The following is a 15,826-nucleotide window of genomic DNA, read 5'->3' on the forward strand; positions in this document are numbered from 1 at the left end:
ACCAATTAAACAACTCCCCTTTTCCCCTCTCCCTCCAGTCCCAAAGAAAATTATAAAGACCTAATAGGAGAAATAAAGGAAGGAATACATAAATGAGAAACTAGATTATTTTCCTGGTGGGAAAGGCCCATGCACAAAATTTATTTAATACCAATTACATTCCCCTTTTGTAGAATAAATGAGGAAAATACCAGCTTTTAAAAAAAATGTATTAGGGGACTTCCCTGGCAGTCCAGTGGTTAAGACTCTGTGCTTCCAATGCAGGGGGCGTGGCTTCAATCCCTGGTTGGGGAGCTAAGATCCCACAGGCCGTGGGGTGTGGCCAATAGATAAATTAATTACTTTTAAAAAATGTACTAGGGTCACACCTGTGATACCAAATTCATAGTTCATAGCCCCCACTTCATGTTGACTCTCAGCAGGTGGTCTGAGACAGTGACTAGGCATACTGTCCACAAGGAGATCTGAGCAGAAAACCTCTGTAAGAAAAAGCCAACTGTGGCAGAGCTGTGGAGAGACAAGTACACTTCTAGGAGAATGAAGGCTTTGTAAAAGGCATCAAGATTCTTCTAGAAGAATCTGGGAGAGTTCTACAGTGAGTGCAGTGGGAGTGCTGCCCACTACCAGGCCCAGACAACTGGGGCCGAGAAGCACAGGCCTGGCCCGCTGTCTCACCTGTGTGTCTCTGGCTAGGCCCTTCACCTCTTCCAGCCTCATCCGCAAAACAGAACAAAAACAATTTCGCCAAGACTAAGTTTATTCATTAATTTATTGATTCAGTGATTCATCCATTCACTCATTCATTTGACATATGTGTTGGGTACTGACTTGTGTGCCAGGCACTGTGCTGGGAGTACAAAGAAAACTAATACATAGGGCTTCCCTGGTGGTGCAGTGGTTGAGAGTCCGCCTGCCGATGCAGGGGACACGGGTTCGTGCCCCGGTCTGGGAGGATCCCACATGCCATGGAGCGGCTGGGCCCGTGAGCCATGGCCGCTGAGCCTGCGCGTCCGGAGCCTGTGCTCCGCGATGGGAGAGGCCACAACAGTGAGAGGCCCGCGTACCACAAAAAAAAAAGAAAAGAAAAAAAAGAAAACTAATACATAGACCTTGACATTGAGATACTAGCAAATAATACAATCTACGTGAGGATGCTTGGTAAACTGTAAAGCATTATGTAAATAATATTTGGTATTATTATCTCTTTGGCTGGGGGAGGGGAACATGTCCCAACAAAATAGCTCAGGTATTGTTTCTAGTAGTGAAAATTTATTATCAACACAGATGCCCAATGACAGAAGAATGACCAAGCAAAGAACATGCTACAACTCTAAGAAATGTTAAAGGCTCTCACTCTTCCAAAATAAGCAGAGCTGCTGGGAAATAGGATTTTTTTTCTTTTTTGGGATTGGTCTGTTTGGACCGTAAGAGGTGACAGAGCAGAGGAGAAAATCACCCTGCAGAAAGTTAATGACAGTTCCAGAAAGTGTTTGCAGATCAAACCAACACAGGGTGGTGACTAAGCCTGAATCTGCACCACACCAGTGCAAATTATTGGAAAAGGAAAAAACCAATCATGTAACTGAGTATTTTGTCTGCAAGATGACAAGTAACCAATTAGGTTTCATCCCCTGCCCCCAGCCCAGTGATTTGGGGGGTTGTTCTGACATTGGGTCGATGTGGCTGGGACACTCCTCCCAGCCTGCCTGGATGCCTGGTCCTTACTCTGCCTTTCATTTCAGACTATATCAATCTGTTCAGCACCAAGTGTCACGGTTGCGATTTCCCCGTGGAGGCCGGTGACAAGTTTATCGAAGCCCTGGGGCATACTTGGCACGACACCTGCTTCATTTGCGCAGTATGTGTTTTGCTTGGGGTTCTGACTTTCTGAGAAGAGGCAGGAGGGACCAAGTGGGGCCAGATGACCAACCCTTTACATCCCTTTCAACCCTGGCATTCTAATATTCTGTCATTTTTAAAAGCCGGCAAATACCATGATGCCTCGATATGTCACAGCTGAGCAAAGTTTTATTACTAATAATGATTTATTAACCAATATGGCTTTGTTACTCTCCACTTCATTAAGGACAGAAGAGTGTCTTAGGATCTGGCAAACTAGCAGCTTTCCTCAGCAGTGATGCTCTCAATAGGTGGGAGGAGTGAATGATGTTGGGATTTAATAGGGGCAGGTGGCTTCCCATGGTTATAGGTCATTTAAGATATGATGATGTGATTCAACGGTTTTCCCCTAAATTTTCACCGTGAACACTAGATTGGAGCTTATTGACTAATCCTATGAAAAGCTGAGATAAGTTTTCTTTTGACTGAACCTTTAGAAGGGCTGAGTATCATTGCATTTTCCTAAATGGTCCTATTCTCGATATATAGTTGCCAGGAGATAAGCCCTAGATTAAGTATTAACCATGTGCAGTTTATTTCTGCTGAACAGCCAGGTCATTTTTACCGTGAGATTGACGTTTTCCTTCCAAGGGCTTTGGGCTGGGGAAGGGACAGGGCAATGAGCCTGCCGACATTTAGAGTCTGCGTTAGAATTAGAAAACAGTCGTCCCTGATAAAGCCCTGTAATGTGAATCTATAATTGACTAAACTTTATTTGGGAAAATCAATGTACTACTACTGCTTTTTTTTTTTTTTTACCAGAGTTGCTCAAGGTAAATTTTGGGAACGTGTGAAAGGTCTACATAGTTTAAACTTGAACAATTATTATAGACTTATGACATAGGACAACCATAGTCATAATGTTTACTGCAATTCACTTCAGCTTTTATACTTCATTTCTATATCCCCTCCCATCTGTGGGGTGCATTGTATTCACTCCATATATTAGTTTGCTAGGGCTGCCGTGACAAAGTACCACAATTGAATAGCTTAAACAACAGACGCTTACTCTCTCACAGTTCTGGGGGCTAGAAGTCCAAATTCAAGATGTCAGCAGGGACCTGCTCTCTCTCCTAGCTGCTGGTGGTTGCCAGCCATGCTTGGTGTTTCTTGAATTGTAGCTGCATAACTGCAATCTCTGCCTCCATTGTCACAAGGCTGCCTTCCCTCTGTGTGTCTGTGTCTTCACATGACACTCTCCTCTGTGCAGGTGTCTGTCTCTGTGTCTCTTCCCTTCTTATAAGGACACTAGTCATATTGGATTAAGGGCCCACCGTACTCCATATGATGTCATCTTAACCTCAGTTTTAATTTAGTCTGCAAAGACCCTATTTCCAAATAAGGTCACTGCTATGTCCCTGTGCTGGATAGGCTGGAGGTACTCGGGGTTGGGACTTTAACATGTGAATTTAGGGCGGCACAGTTCAATCCATAACACTTTTTCCAGCCCTTTGAACAGATTCTCTAATTGCCTTTTAGGGTCCTTAAACTATATCAGGACCTCCCCTCCAAAAAGGGACAACAATATAAATATACCGGCTTTGGGGTTGTCCCCTGAAGAGCCACAGCTCAGCAAGGCACCGTACAGGGCTTTCTGACCCTTACCTTCAAGCCATGGCTTGTCTGATCCTAAGATGCTGCCTGCAAATCTGGTTACCCAGCTTCTAGAAAGATCTAAGAGACTTGGAGGAGGTCCAGGGAAGACAGAGGCGTAGAAGGCCTGCTCTCCAAAGGCAGGCTGATGAGAGGTCTGTGTCACATGGAGAGGGAATCATGCAAAGGTGAGCATGGGTCTGCTCCCTCAAGCTTGCCGTGTTTGGCTGAGTCATGATGGCACAAGTCCCAGAGAGAGACAAGAAGAAGCGGTAAAGCCTGGGGTTGTTCAGGCTGAGATTACAGATAAGTTCCAGTCAGGTGTGAAAGACCCACAGCACTGCCCAGAGGGTCTGCCCAAAGAAACCAGTCAGATCCCGTCCTCTGGAGAATCAGCACAGAGAATCGTTACGCCTTCCCCCAAACTAGCCCTGCGTAGTACTCACTGCCCCATGCAGCTATATCAAAGTGGAATATGGTTTAATTTTTGGAAAGCAATATTTTGATTGGAAAACTTTCAGGGTTTTGTTTTCTTTGTTCCTTTTTCCATCACTTTGTATTTCCAAATCACTTTTAATGAGCATATATTTTCCTGTAACTTAAAAAAAAAAAAAAAAAACTAGTAAGAAAGGAAGATCAGGACTAGCTCTTGCGGCTGACATGCTGTTTTCCCATCAGTTAGATCTCAGGGGAGCACATACTTCAGACTAATTCAGTTGAGTTTTGGGAATACAAAAGTCTCCCAGAACAAGTCTCTACCTTCAAGGAATTTAGAATCTTGAAAGGAAAACATAGCTGACATGTATGAGCAATTAATGAACAGAACAAGACAACATCTCTAAAGTCCCAAGCACATAAAATGAAGGCTGAGAAGGACAGTGCGGGTCAGGGTGAGGGTTTACCTCCTGTCTGGCTTTGGCACTTGAGTCCTAATGGAAAGGATGTGAGTCCTACCTTAGTTGGGGAAACATGTCTTACTGGCCCTTCTTCTCCTTTAAGTCTAGTTGGTATCTAGTTGGTGTGGGTACCAGGAAGGGATGTGATGTGGTGTAACTTTTGTGGGCAGTCGAGGGGCCTCTGCAGCTGGCCTATTTCATCGCCTTCCACTCTGTCGTCAGCACTCTATGGCCACCACTCCTTCCCAGCCAGGCCCTGCTGCCACTTGACCACAGAGCCTGGGGGTTGGACCATCCCTGCTGTGCCGCTGTGATGGGTAGGTTGGAGGCCTCCTCCACCATGGAGCCCCATTGCATCCCACCTGCAGGCTCCTGGCCCAAGGCACTGAGTACGACCTCTCTATGACAGTTCTTTCCCTCAGTCTCATCTTATCAGTGAGCCACCTCTGAGGCTCTGGCCTTTCCTCACTCCTTGGTCCTCAGTCTCCCAACACCCTCTCCAGCCTGACTCATCCAGAGTTTTCACAAGCAACCAGCACTGTCTCAGACCAGGCAGGGTCTCCTAGCCAGAGCCCCGGCTGTTGACCAGCAGCTCCTTGCCAACTCATTCCAGAGCTGCCTTCCTGTCTCTCCCAAAACCCATCCTCACCAGTTGGATCTTGGGTGCCACCATCTTAGACTTGTCTCCAAGTTGTCACCACAGCTTGAGGCCACCACAGGAGCCTGGTTACACTCAATATCACTGCATCTACCTGGGATGTTTTGAGACACTTTCTCAGGTCATTGGCTTCCAGAGCCCATTGGCAGCCCTGTGTGATCTCAGGTATAACGTCCTCAACTGGGCCATCAGGGCCTCACACTTGGGACCACCATGATGCCACTTTTCTTTCCAGCTTTCTTGGAGCAGACACGTGCTCAGTGGCCCAAGCTCATCTCGGAAGGGTGATTTCTGTATCCTCATGCTTACCTCTACCTGGGAATTCCACCTGCACTTCCTCTCATGTCAATGTCCTGGATGTGGTCCCCAATTCTGCTCCCCACTAGAGATCTTCAGTGCCCTCTCTGAGGCTAGGGCCTGTCCCAGCCTATGTGACTTCCCAGCTGACTGGCAACTGGCAGATTGCCCACCCAGGACCAGACCTCATACTGGTAGTCCAGCAAGCTTAGTGAACTACCTCGATACAAGTCCGTAAACCCAGAACAATTTCAAGTAAACATAGCCCCTCTCTGCTATGAGGTGTGGGGAGAATGAGCTTAGAACTGGAGTCTCGCAGACCTGAATATGGATGCCCAGGTTCTACAACTTTCTAGGTCTGTGACTTGAGCAAGACACTTGGGCTCTTTGAGCCTCAGCTTTCAATTGTGAAATGGGGAACAGTCATACCTATTCCATAAAGTTTTTGTGGGAATTAAATGAGACCATGTAGGGACCTCCCTGGCGGTGCAGTGGTTAAGAATCTGCCTGCCAATGCAAGGGACACAGGTTCGATCCCTGGTCTGGGAAGGTCCCACATGCTGCGGGGTGACTGGACCTGTGTGCCACAACTACTGAGCCTGTGCTATAGAGCCCACTTGCCACAACTTCTGAGCCCGCATGCTACAACTACAGAAGCTCGTGCACCTAGAGCCTGTGCTCTGCAACAAAAAGAAGCCACCGCAATGAGAAGCCCGTGCACCACAACGAAGAGTAGCCCCTGCTCACTGCAACTCGAGAAAGCCTGCATGCAGCAACAAAGACCCAACACAGTCAAAAATAAAATAAGATTAAAAAAAAAAAAATGAGACCATGTATACAGAGTGTCTGGCATCATACTCGACCCGCAGTAGTCTCAACAAATATTACTGATCTCCCTTCTTTTTGTTTTGTCAGCATCTTCAGACTGCACTCATATGTTGTCATCATGGGGATATATAATTTTGCCTCTTTTTTTTTTCAGTCAGTGTTTTCCTGCATACACTTTGCCATATTTGATTTATTTTTTCGTGGTGGCCTGTCATTGGAAAAATGCACCTTAAAAATTAACTTAATCATCTCCCCATTGAGAGAAATATTAGTAGTTTTTCAGTTTGTAGTTGAGCATATGTTGCTTTCCTGTTCTGTGCAATAGTTGCTGCAAGATGAAATTCTCCAGAGTGGTGTTACTGGGGTACAGGGCAGGCACATCTTCATGGCTTCTCTTCAGTGTTGCCACATCCCCTGCAGAAGGCCGTGCTGATTCATGTGTCCCTAGTAGTGACAAGTAGGCCTGATCGGCCTGATCCCCTTTTGGCATTGCTGACTTTTGACTGATTACTTTTTTTTTTCATTTTCTGGCTCCAGTCATATAAAGTTAAAGGTGACAAGCTATTGAGGCTTTTTGTTTTATTTATTTTGCTAGATTAACAGGTGTCTAGTGATATCTCATGGAGGTTTTAATTACTTTTTCCTTTAATTATTAGTGAGGATCATTTTTCTGACATTTTATATTTCTTTAGGTGTTAATCACTTCTGTGGATATTGACTTACGAATTTGTATTGGTTCCTTATAAATTTTGGATAGTTGATCAGTTGATCACCTTATTGTGTATATGTTCCGTATTCCATTAATTAAATTTAATTTAACTTGAGTTTATTCCATGTTCCTTTTTGGAAATCTTGATTTTTAGATAGCTCAACGCATCTACACTGCTTTAGCTGTCAAGCACTTGTGGTAGGGAGAAGCAGGCTGTTGCCTTTTCTCCCATCTGCCTGTGACAGCACTTTGTCTTAAAGGGGTGGCTGAAATCTTTTGTTTGTGTCCCCCTGCCTCATGGGCTGTCTCATGCCTATCTGTTCTCTGTCCCAGGTCTGCCACGTGAATCTGGAGGGGCAGCCATTCTACTCCAAGAAGGACAAACCCTTGTGCAAGAAGCATGCACACGCCATCAACGTGTAGGGAGCCCAGGGTGTCTGCTGGCAACGAAGGATTCAAGGAGGCTGATGTTTCTTTTTGGGGGGAAAAGGGAGAAGACAGGAAGTGACTGAGCCCTTTTGAAGTATAATTTTAGTCCTTTCTTCTGCACACAGATTGTGTATTTGCATAGTTCAGACTAGAAGCCAAATGAAGATTCCTGAACCAAGCTAGTAATTAATCCAAGACTGGAATTGTACTCCAAACACCGAGGACAGAGTTCCAAGAACTCAAAAGTGAAAAAGAAAAAGTAACTTTCCCCACGCGATACACTTCCCTGAGGTCACCAGAGCAGGGACAGAGCTCAGAGCAGTCATGGAGAATCTGAAGCATTCTGCGGAGTTCTTTAGAGCTCCTCCAGCAAACAAAATGAAGTGCCAAACAGCCCTCGCTGCAGGATATTTTTAGAGCCATAGCTGAGCGCTTGTTAGCTAAGACCGATTGGGCTTTCCTCACCAAAAAAGGAAGTGTTATTCCATTACTCGCGTCATGGAGCTACCTCTGCGCATCAGACTTCAGACCTTGCACAGGCTTGAACATTCTCAAGGGAGCCCAGACCTCGGAGGGATGTCTTCTGGGAGCCTCTGGGCAATCGACAGGGCTTCAGGAAAGGGTCGGGCTCACAGCACAGACAGCTGAAGAAAGAAGGGCTCTTCAGCTACCCTCTTTCAGTCTGAAACATCCAATGTCCCCAGAAAGCTTAGCTTCTTTTTGAGTTGTGGTGGGAAGGTGGAATTGGGTTTTTCCAGTTTTGCTTTGCTGTTTGTGAGAGGAGATTTTAAAACGACTCTGGGCTGTGTTTGGCCTCTGTTTGGCTTTACGAGGTTCGTTAGCATGAACGTCTAGTCTTGTGCATGTGTTTCATTCCCAATACTATGACTGCTCACTGCTGAAGTCTTCCTCAGCACCCCTCCCCCCAAGAGGCTTAGAGACCTGTGGAAAAGAAGAGAGAGACAGTGTCTGAAACAGGATGGCAGAAGAGGCTGAGAACATGCCCAAACTCTGGGTGGGGAAGAGGAACCTTCCTTTCTGCCAACCTCAGTAAGAACGCACGAGCTGGCAGGACCTCCCACTTGAGAGCTGCTCCATCCTTCTCGTATCTTCCTTTAAAAGCAGTACACTGATTATATACAATTGTGTTGACTGCTGGAAGGGAAAGATGATATATGATATATACACGTTTGCCATTTTGGCCAATATTTTGAAAAAGTATGAGCTGAGTTGATCTAGCAATTATTTAAGCATTTATTGAAATAGACTTGGGTCTTCAAACTTCCTTAAAGTATTAGTGATAGTTTGAGTTAAGCAAGCATTTTAAAGCTGTTTGGTGATAAAGAGAGAAGCTTAGTTTTTGAGGTTGGAAGCGGTATAGTCTCTTTCCCTTTTAGGAAGCGCTGTTATTATGCTCATTGAACATGGCCTTGAAGCAGGTGGTTTGAGTGGATGTTTCTCCCTTGAGCACAATATTTAGGCTCTCTTCCAAATCACTGCTACTCTCTCCTCACTCCTGTTTTGGATTTTCTCTTTGCATGTTTGAAATGTTTTATGAGAATGCATTAGAATACTTTTTCTTCTGAGAACTGAGGCTTCCAGGGGACTGCCTTTCTACCTGAGGGAGAAGGAAGCAGCTAGATGTGTCTCTAACAAAAGGCCCGAGGTTTTTTTCCCAAGGGTGAAGTCACCAACATCCCCCAGGGAGCACCAGGAGGGACATAAGCGTGCTCCTACCACAGGACCCTTCTTTACTTCTGGTGCAGGGAAAAAGTCAATATAAAGCACCAGGCAGGGTAAAATCTTCAGGGAGTGCCTGGAGATTTTTCAAGAGTTGCAAACAAGCATTCTTTTATTTTTGGAAAGTTCAAATATACAGGAACAAGGAGGTTGCTGACTGTACAGAAAGGCTCTAGGCAGGTTTTCTCTTAAAACACAAAAATAACAAAAAAAACCCCACAGCTTTTAAATTATCAGGGACTGGTCTCAAGGAAAGGGAAAAAATTTCCCTAGAGTTGTTTCCAAAAATATCGTTTAAAAGATTTTACACACACATACACACAAGCGTGCCCGTTAAAACGTGTATGATCATGAAAAAGAAAAGTAAAATCTCAAAGGAGAACTTCGTCATCGTCATTTATTGAATCGTTTTTTCTGCATTTCAGAGCTAGTGTGGATTCTGAGGGACTCTTTTATTTACCAAAACACAAAATCAACAACAACGGCAACAAACATTTTAAAGGTAGCAGGAAAAGGAGGTAGTTCTGAATATGGTTCCCTCGATGTTTGTAAGTTTGGCGTAGCGTTGGGTTAAGGTTGTGTCTATTTCAAGTTAACATCGTGGATGTCCTACAACACCAAACACAATTTTTAATAGTTCATGGTGGGGAGTACACTTTGGATCTACAGTTCTTGTCTCCTCATTGTTGACATTTATTTAACATTTATAAACATTAACTTTTTGCAACTGAGTGACTTATGTCTGCAGTGTTTGTGTTAGGAATCTAGCTTTTATAATGTTAACTTTTCAACCGAAGTACTCTTGCTTCGGGATATTTTTTTAAATTTTTAACATTTCAGAAGTGGAATATAGTGTGTTAGAAGTGTGCGCAAAAATATTTTGCATGGTTTTTTTTTTTTGACCTGTGTGAATTCTTTTTAGCAAAATAAAACCCTAAAACGGATGTGCAAATACAGATTTTTCTGTGTAAAGTTTCTTCATGTGACAACCAAAAGTAGGTTATTTCTATATGGCTGCAAATAAAAGTTTGAGACAAAACAAAATGCCCTAAGGAGAAGAAACATATAACTCACTTGCTCTTTTGGCTATGTGGCCCAACAGCAGTTTAATCATCTTGTTTAAACAGACAAGGATATGCGGATAATACAAATGTTTTGCATACAAAATGAATTTACCAAGTAAATAATAACCTGAAGACCAGGCTTGGCCTTTTCCTTTGGAAAGATTTATTTATTTAGCTACTTTAGATTTATTTAGATAGTTCAGTTTGTTTTTTTTTTTTTCTGTTCTAAATGACTTGATTTCTAGAAAAGTTGCTCTATTTTCTTCCATATCTTTTGTCTTGAAATAAGCTAGAGTAAAATCCTCTCACGGCATTTTTTTAAAATAATGAAGACCCCTCGGAGGGTACTATGTTTAACACAACCAATTCATTCTTTTTCAAGGTATTCTATTCCTAGGCATTACTTTAAAAGAAAAGGATATTTTTCATATTTTTCATAATTTATTTGATTTTTTAGTACCCGAATCAGATTTTCAAAGAGAAATAAAATCTTTTTATTTTAGTACTTTGTAAAGCTATAGCAATTTTTCACAGAGATGATGGAGAAAAAAAGGCTCATTGTCACAGAACTTAAAGTTGGAACCTAAGAGATCACCTGGGCATTTTCCAGATGTATGAACCGAGGCCCAGAAAGGGGAAGTGGCTTCCCGGCATATACACAACCAGCAGGGAGGCAGCCAGGTGCCATGAAATGAACATAGACTTTGACATGATAAGACCAGTGTCTTATCAAGCCTAGATCAAGGCTGATCTAATACCACCTGAATGATATCAGAAGAGTCTCTCTAAGCCTGCATATCTACCTGAAAATGAAGGTAATAACACCTGCATTTTGTTTTGAGAACCAAATGTAATAACTTTTGGAAGAAAATTGCAATGCAAATGTTCCTTGTTATTATCACCAATAGAGTGGGCTCAGAACTCCTCACTCCTGCTTCATTTTCTTAATGCCTTCAACTTGTCCATTCAGAAAAAGTACATTGGGAAAACCAGCAGCAAGAATAAATATTCCACAAATATCCCAGAAGTATGAGCCATGTGAATCAGAATTTGGCATAATTACCTGGTACCAAAATTTCTGCCCTCTTCACCGAGGAACTGTGGACCAAATAAAAATTGCTTGTTCAATACTTTACAAAGCCAGCATTACCCTGGTACCAAAACTAGACAAGGACACCACAGAAAAAGAAAACTATAGGCCAATATCTTTGATGAACATAGATGCAAAAATCCTCAACAAAATATTAGCAAAACAAATCCAACAACACATTAAAAGGATCATACACCACAATCAAGTGGGATTTATTTGAGGGATACAAGGATGTTACAACATCCACAAATCAATCAACATGATAAATCCATTGATAAAAGGAAGGCTAAAAATCATGTGATCCTCTCAATAGATGCAGAAAAAGCATCTGACAAAATTCAACATCCATTTATAAGAAAAATTGTCAGCAAAGTGGGTATAGAGGGAAGATACCTCAACATAATAAAGGCCATACCTGGCAAATTGTATGTCCCATAAGGGGTTAATATCCAAAATGCATAAAGAACTCATACAACTCAACAATAAGAAGCCAGACAACCCATTTTAAAAATGGGCAGAGGATCTGAACAGATATTGTTCCAAAGAAGACATACGGCTGGCCAACAGACACATGAAAAGATATTCATCACTAATTATTAAGAAAATACAACTCAAAACCACAATGAGGTATCACCTCACACTTGTGAGAATGGCCATGATGGGAAAGACAGGAAATAACATGCTGGCAAGAATGGGGAAAAAAGGAAACTCGTGTACACCATTGGTAGGACTGTAAATTGGTGCAGCCACTGTGGAAAACAGTATGGAGATTCCTCAAAAAATTAAAAATAGAACCACCATATGAACCAGCTATTCTACTTCTGGGTATGTATCCAAAGAACACAACTAATTCAAAAAGATATATGCACACCTATGTTCACAGCAGCATTATTTTTTTTCATTACTGCAGCTTTTTTTTTTTTAATTTATTTTTGACTGCGTTGCGTCTTTGTTACTGTTCGCGGGCTTTCTCTAGCTGCAGCGAGGGGGGCTCCTCTTTGTTGCGGTGCGTGGGCTTCTCATTGTGGTGACTTCTCGTTGTGGAGCACGGGCTCTAGGCACGCAGGCTTCAGTAATTGTGGCACGCAGGCTCAGTAGTTGTGGCTCATGGGCTCTAGAGCATAGGCTCAGTAGTTGTGGTGCACGGGCTTAGTTGCTTCGTGGTATGTGGGATCTTCCTGGACCAGGGATTGAACCCATGTCCCCTGCATTGGCAGGCGGATTCTTAACCACTGTGCCACCAGGGAAGCCCCTACTGCAGCTTTTTAAAAAAAATTTATTGAAGTGCAGTTGATTTACAATGTTATGTTTCTGGTGTATAGCAAAGTGATTCAGTTATTATTTATACACACACACACACACACACACACACACACACAGAGATATATGTTCTTTTTCATATTCTTTTCCATTATGGCTTATCACAGGATATTGAATATCGTTCCCTATGCTATACAGTAGGACCTTGTTTTTTATCCATCCTATACACAATAGTTTGCATCTGCTAATCCCAAACTCCCAATCCTTCCCTCCCCGCCCCTTGGCAATCACAAGTCTGTTCTTTATATCTGTGAGTCTGTGTCTGTTTCGTAGATATGTTCATTTGTGTTGCATTTTAGATTCCACATATAAGTGATATCATACAGTGTTTGTCCTTCTCTTTCTGACTTACTTCACTTAGTATGATAATCTGTAGGTCCATCCATGTTGCTGAAAACGGCATTATTTCATTCTTTTCTATGGCTGAGTAATATTCCACTGTGTGTGTATATATATATATATATATATATGTATACCGTATCTTCTTTATCCATTCATTTGTCAATGGACATTTAGGTTATTTCTGTGTCTTGGCTATTGTAAATAGTGCCAGAGCAGCGTTATTTATAATAGCCAAAATATAGAAACAATCTAAGTGTCCCAAGTGTCCATCAATGGATGAATGGATAAAGAAGATGTGATATATATGCACATATATATGTGCGTGTTTGTATATACACACCCACACAATGGAATACTCTCAGCCGTAAAAAAGAATGAAATTCTGCAATTTGTAACAGCATAGATGGAACTTGAAGATATATGCTAAGTGAAATAAGCTAGACAGAGAAAGACAAATACCATATGATTTCACTCATATGTGGAATATAAAAAAAAATGAACAAAGAAAATAAACTCATAGACACAGAGAACAGATAAGTGGTTACCAGAGGGGAAGGGGATTGGGGGGCTGGGTGAAAGGAGTGAAGGGGGTCAACTGTATGGTGATGGATGGCAACTAGACTTGTGATATTGATCACTTTGTAGTGTGTACAGATGTTGAATCATAATGCTGTACACCTGAAGCTTAAATAATAAAAATGTTTATTCATTTGCTTATTCATTCATTCTTTCAACAAATATTTATTGAACACTGAATGTGTGCCAGGCACTGCTCTGGACACTAAGAACGTGATAGTGAATAAAATAGACAGAAAACATTGTTCTCATGGAATGGAATCAGCCAAATTATGTATCTAATAATTTAGGTAAATGACTAAATTATTTGGGGTTAGTTCTGAGGAGAAATATTTTGACTGTTTAAAGTGGCTCTGCCCAGTGGCACTGGCATTCAGCTGGACTTAAGCTCGTGAATGATAACATGGCATGAAGAATGGGTTCTGGATCAAATGTTAGGAAATAGCTGCATATGCTATTCACCCTAGAGATTCACAGCACACGTGGGAGCTGTGTGGGTACTGAGTCCCTCGATAAAGAAACCTGTTTAACTTATTTGAGAACAGAGTATGGAACTCCAATTTGGGAAACGTTGCCTAAAGTTTTGGTTTAGGCTTTCCTGAGCTCTGACTTTCCCAGGATAATCCTAATGTCAAATAATCTTTCTCAACGTTTCACTTACACACTTAGTTAAACCATCAACAGCTTGGGCAATATACCATTTTTTTTAATAGACTTTATTTTTAGAGCAGTTTTAGGTTCATAGCAAAACTGAGCAGAAGGTAAACAGATTTCCCATACACCCCCTGCCCCCCCACATGCACGGCTTTCTGCATTATTAACATCCCCCACCAGAGTGGTGCATTTGTTGTAATCAGTGAACCTACATTGACACATCACTCAGAGTCAGTAGTTTATATTAGCGTTCACTCTTGGTGTTGCACATTCTGTAGATTTGAACAAATGTATTATGGCAGGTATCCACCATTATAATATCATATAAAGTTGCTTGAGAATTCACTGTGCTCCACTCACTCATCTCTCCCTCCACCTTAACCCCTGACAACCACAGATCTTTTTACTGTCTCCATAGTTTTTCCTTTTCCAAAATGTCAGTAGGAATCCTACAGTATGTAGCCTTTTCAGATTGGCTTCTTTGACTTAGCAATATACATTTCATTCTCCTCCATATTTTTCCATGGCTTGATAGCTCATTTCTTTTTAGCATTGAATAATATTACAGAAGTATAACTTTTCATTCCACAAACACTCACTAAATGGCTAGGCTTTGTTGTAGGGATAGAAGATGACAATACAGACAAGGTTCCTGCTTTCATAAAGCTTACCCTCTAAAGGAAAGAGACAAGCAATAAACAAGTAGTGTATAATCAATACACTGTAAGATAGTGAGTGCTACGGAGCGGTGTGTTGGGGGCTGGAGTAAGCTACTTTCGGTCGGGTGGTCAGTCAGTGAAGACCCTGCTGAGGAGGTGACATTTGGGCTGAGGTCTGAATGTTGAGAAGAAACCAACCACACCAAAATTTGAAGTGGAGGGTAAGAGAAATGTGGAGGCTTTCAGGGTACAGTTTGGGCACAGTGAAGGCACGGGGCTTGAGAGCAGAGGTGAGGAGAGGGCAGCAGGAGAGGAGGGAGAGAGCACAGAGGTCCTTGGAGCCTGTGGTAAGGCAGGCCAGATGATGCCTTCTAATGCCTGCCAGTTGCAAAGAGATGAAATAAATATTTGACTGTAAGTGAAGGACTTCACTTTTGGTAGAAGAACACATTTTATTTTTCCTAGAAGACTTTTGAAAAAAAATGTCAAACTTGTTCATCAAGCAGTTCTGGATGAATACGGGCAAAGGTTGTATGCAGGGAATTCCCTGGCAGTCCAGTGGTTAGGACTCTGTGCTTCCACTACAGGGGGACCAAGTTTGATCCCTGGTGGGGGAATTAAGATCCCGCAGATCCCTCAAATCCCGCAAGCCGCGACGCACGGCCAAGAAAAAAAAAAAACGGTGTTATGCAGTTGTCTAAAGTCTGGGAAACATTAGTTCTGTGTGGATACAGCACAGTGTTGTTTTCTGAAATCTGGGAAACACAGACCTATTCTTGTATATACACTCACACAAACTGCACACACACTTTGTGTCTACTTAATTGGAATCATACCATAGATACTGTTCTGAGATTTGCCTTCTTTTTAAAACAGTGTATTTTTTAAACTATGAACTTCACTGTTTGATCCTACTTAAACCTCTCTAAAATATATTTTAAAGGTTATCTGAGTAATAATGATCATGAGGGTTCCATCTACAGTTAGGCATTAGATTGGAGAGATTTAGAACCGAAATGACAAAAGGATGCCATCCTTGTTATCGCTTAGCTGGGATCTGTGTTCCTTTTTT

General features: G+C 42.2%; 1 protein-coding gene across 4 annotated transcripts in view; it reads left to right on the plus strand.

The window, feature by feature from the left end:
- LDB3 (LIM domain binding 3) overlaps positions 1–10,169 on the plus strand; it is a 58,276-nt gene extending 48,107 nt beyond the window's left edge. For 2 of the 4 annotated variants that reach the window (XM_082673942.1, XM_082673944.1), the window contains exons 14-15: positions 1,743–1,858; positions 7,214–10,168. In XM_082673942.1, coding sequence (XP_082530068.1) covers positions 1,743–1,858; positions 7,214–7,303 — 206 coding nt within the window. In that variant the 3' untranslated portion in view covers positions 7,304–10,168. Of the gene's footprint in view, positions 1–1,742; positions 1,859–7,213 lie in introns of all 4 variants that reach the window. The other 2 variants (XM_082673941.1, XM_082673943.1) reach the window with 2 other exon arrangements.
- The last annotated feature ends 5,657 nt before the right edge of the window (positions 10,170–15,826 follow it).

The sequence above is a fragment of the Grampus griseus genome, assembly GCF_964374135.1.
Source record: "Grampus griseus genome assembly, chromosome: 16".
Classification (NCBI taxonomy): Eukaryota; Metazoa; Chordata; class Mammalia; order Artiodactyla; family Delphinidae; genus Grampus; species Grampus griseus.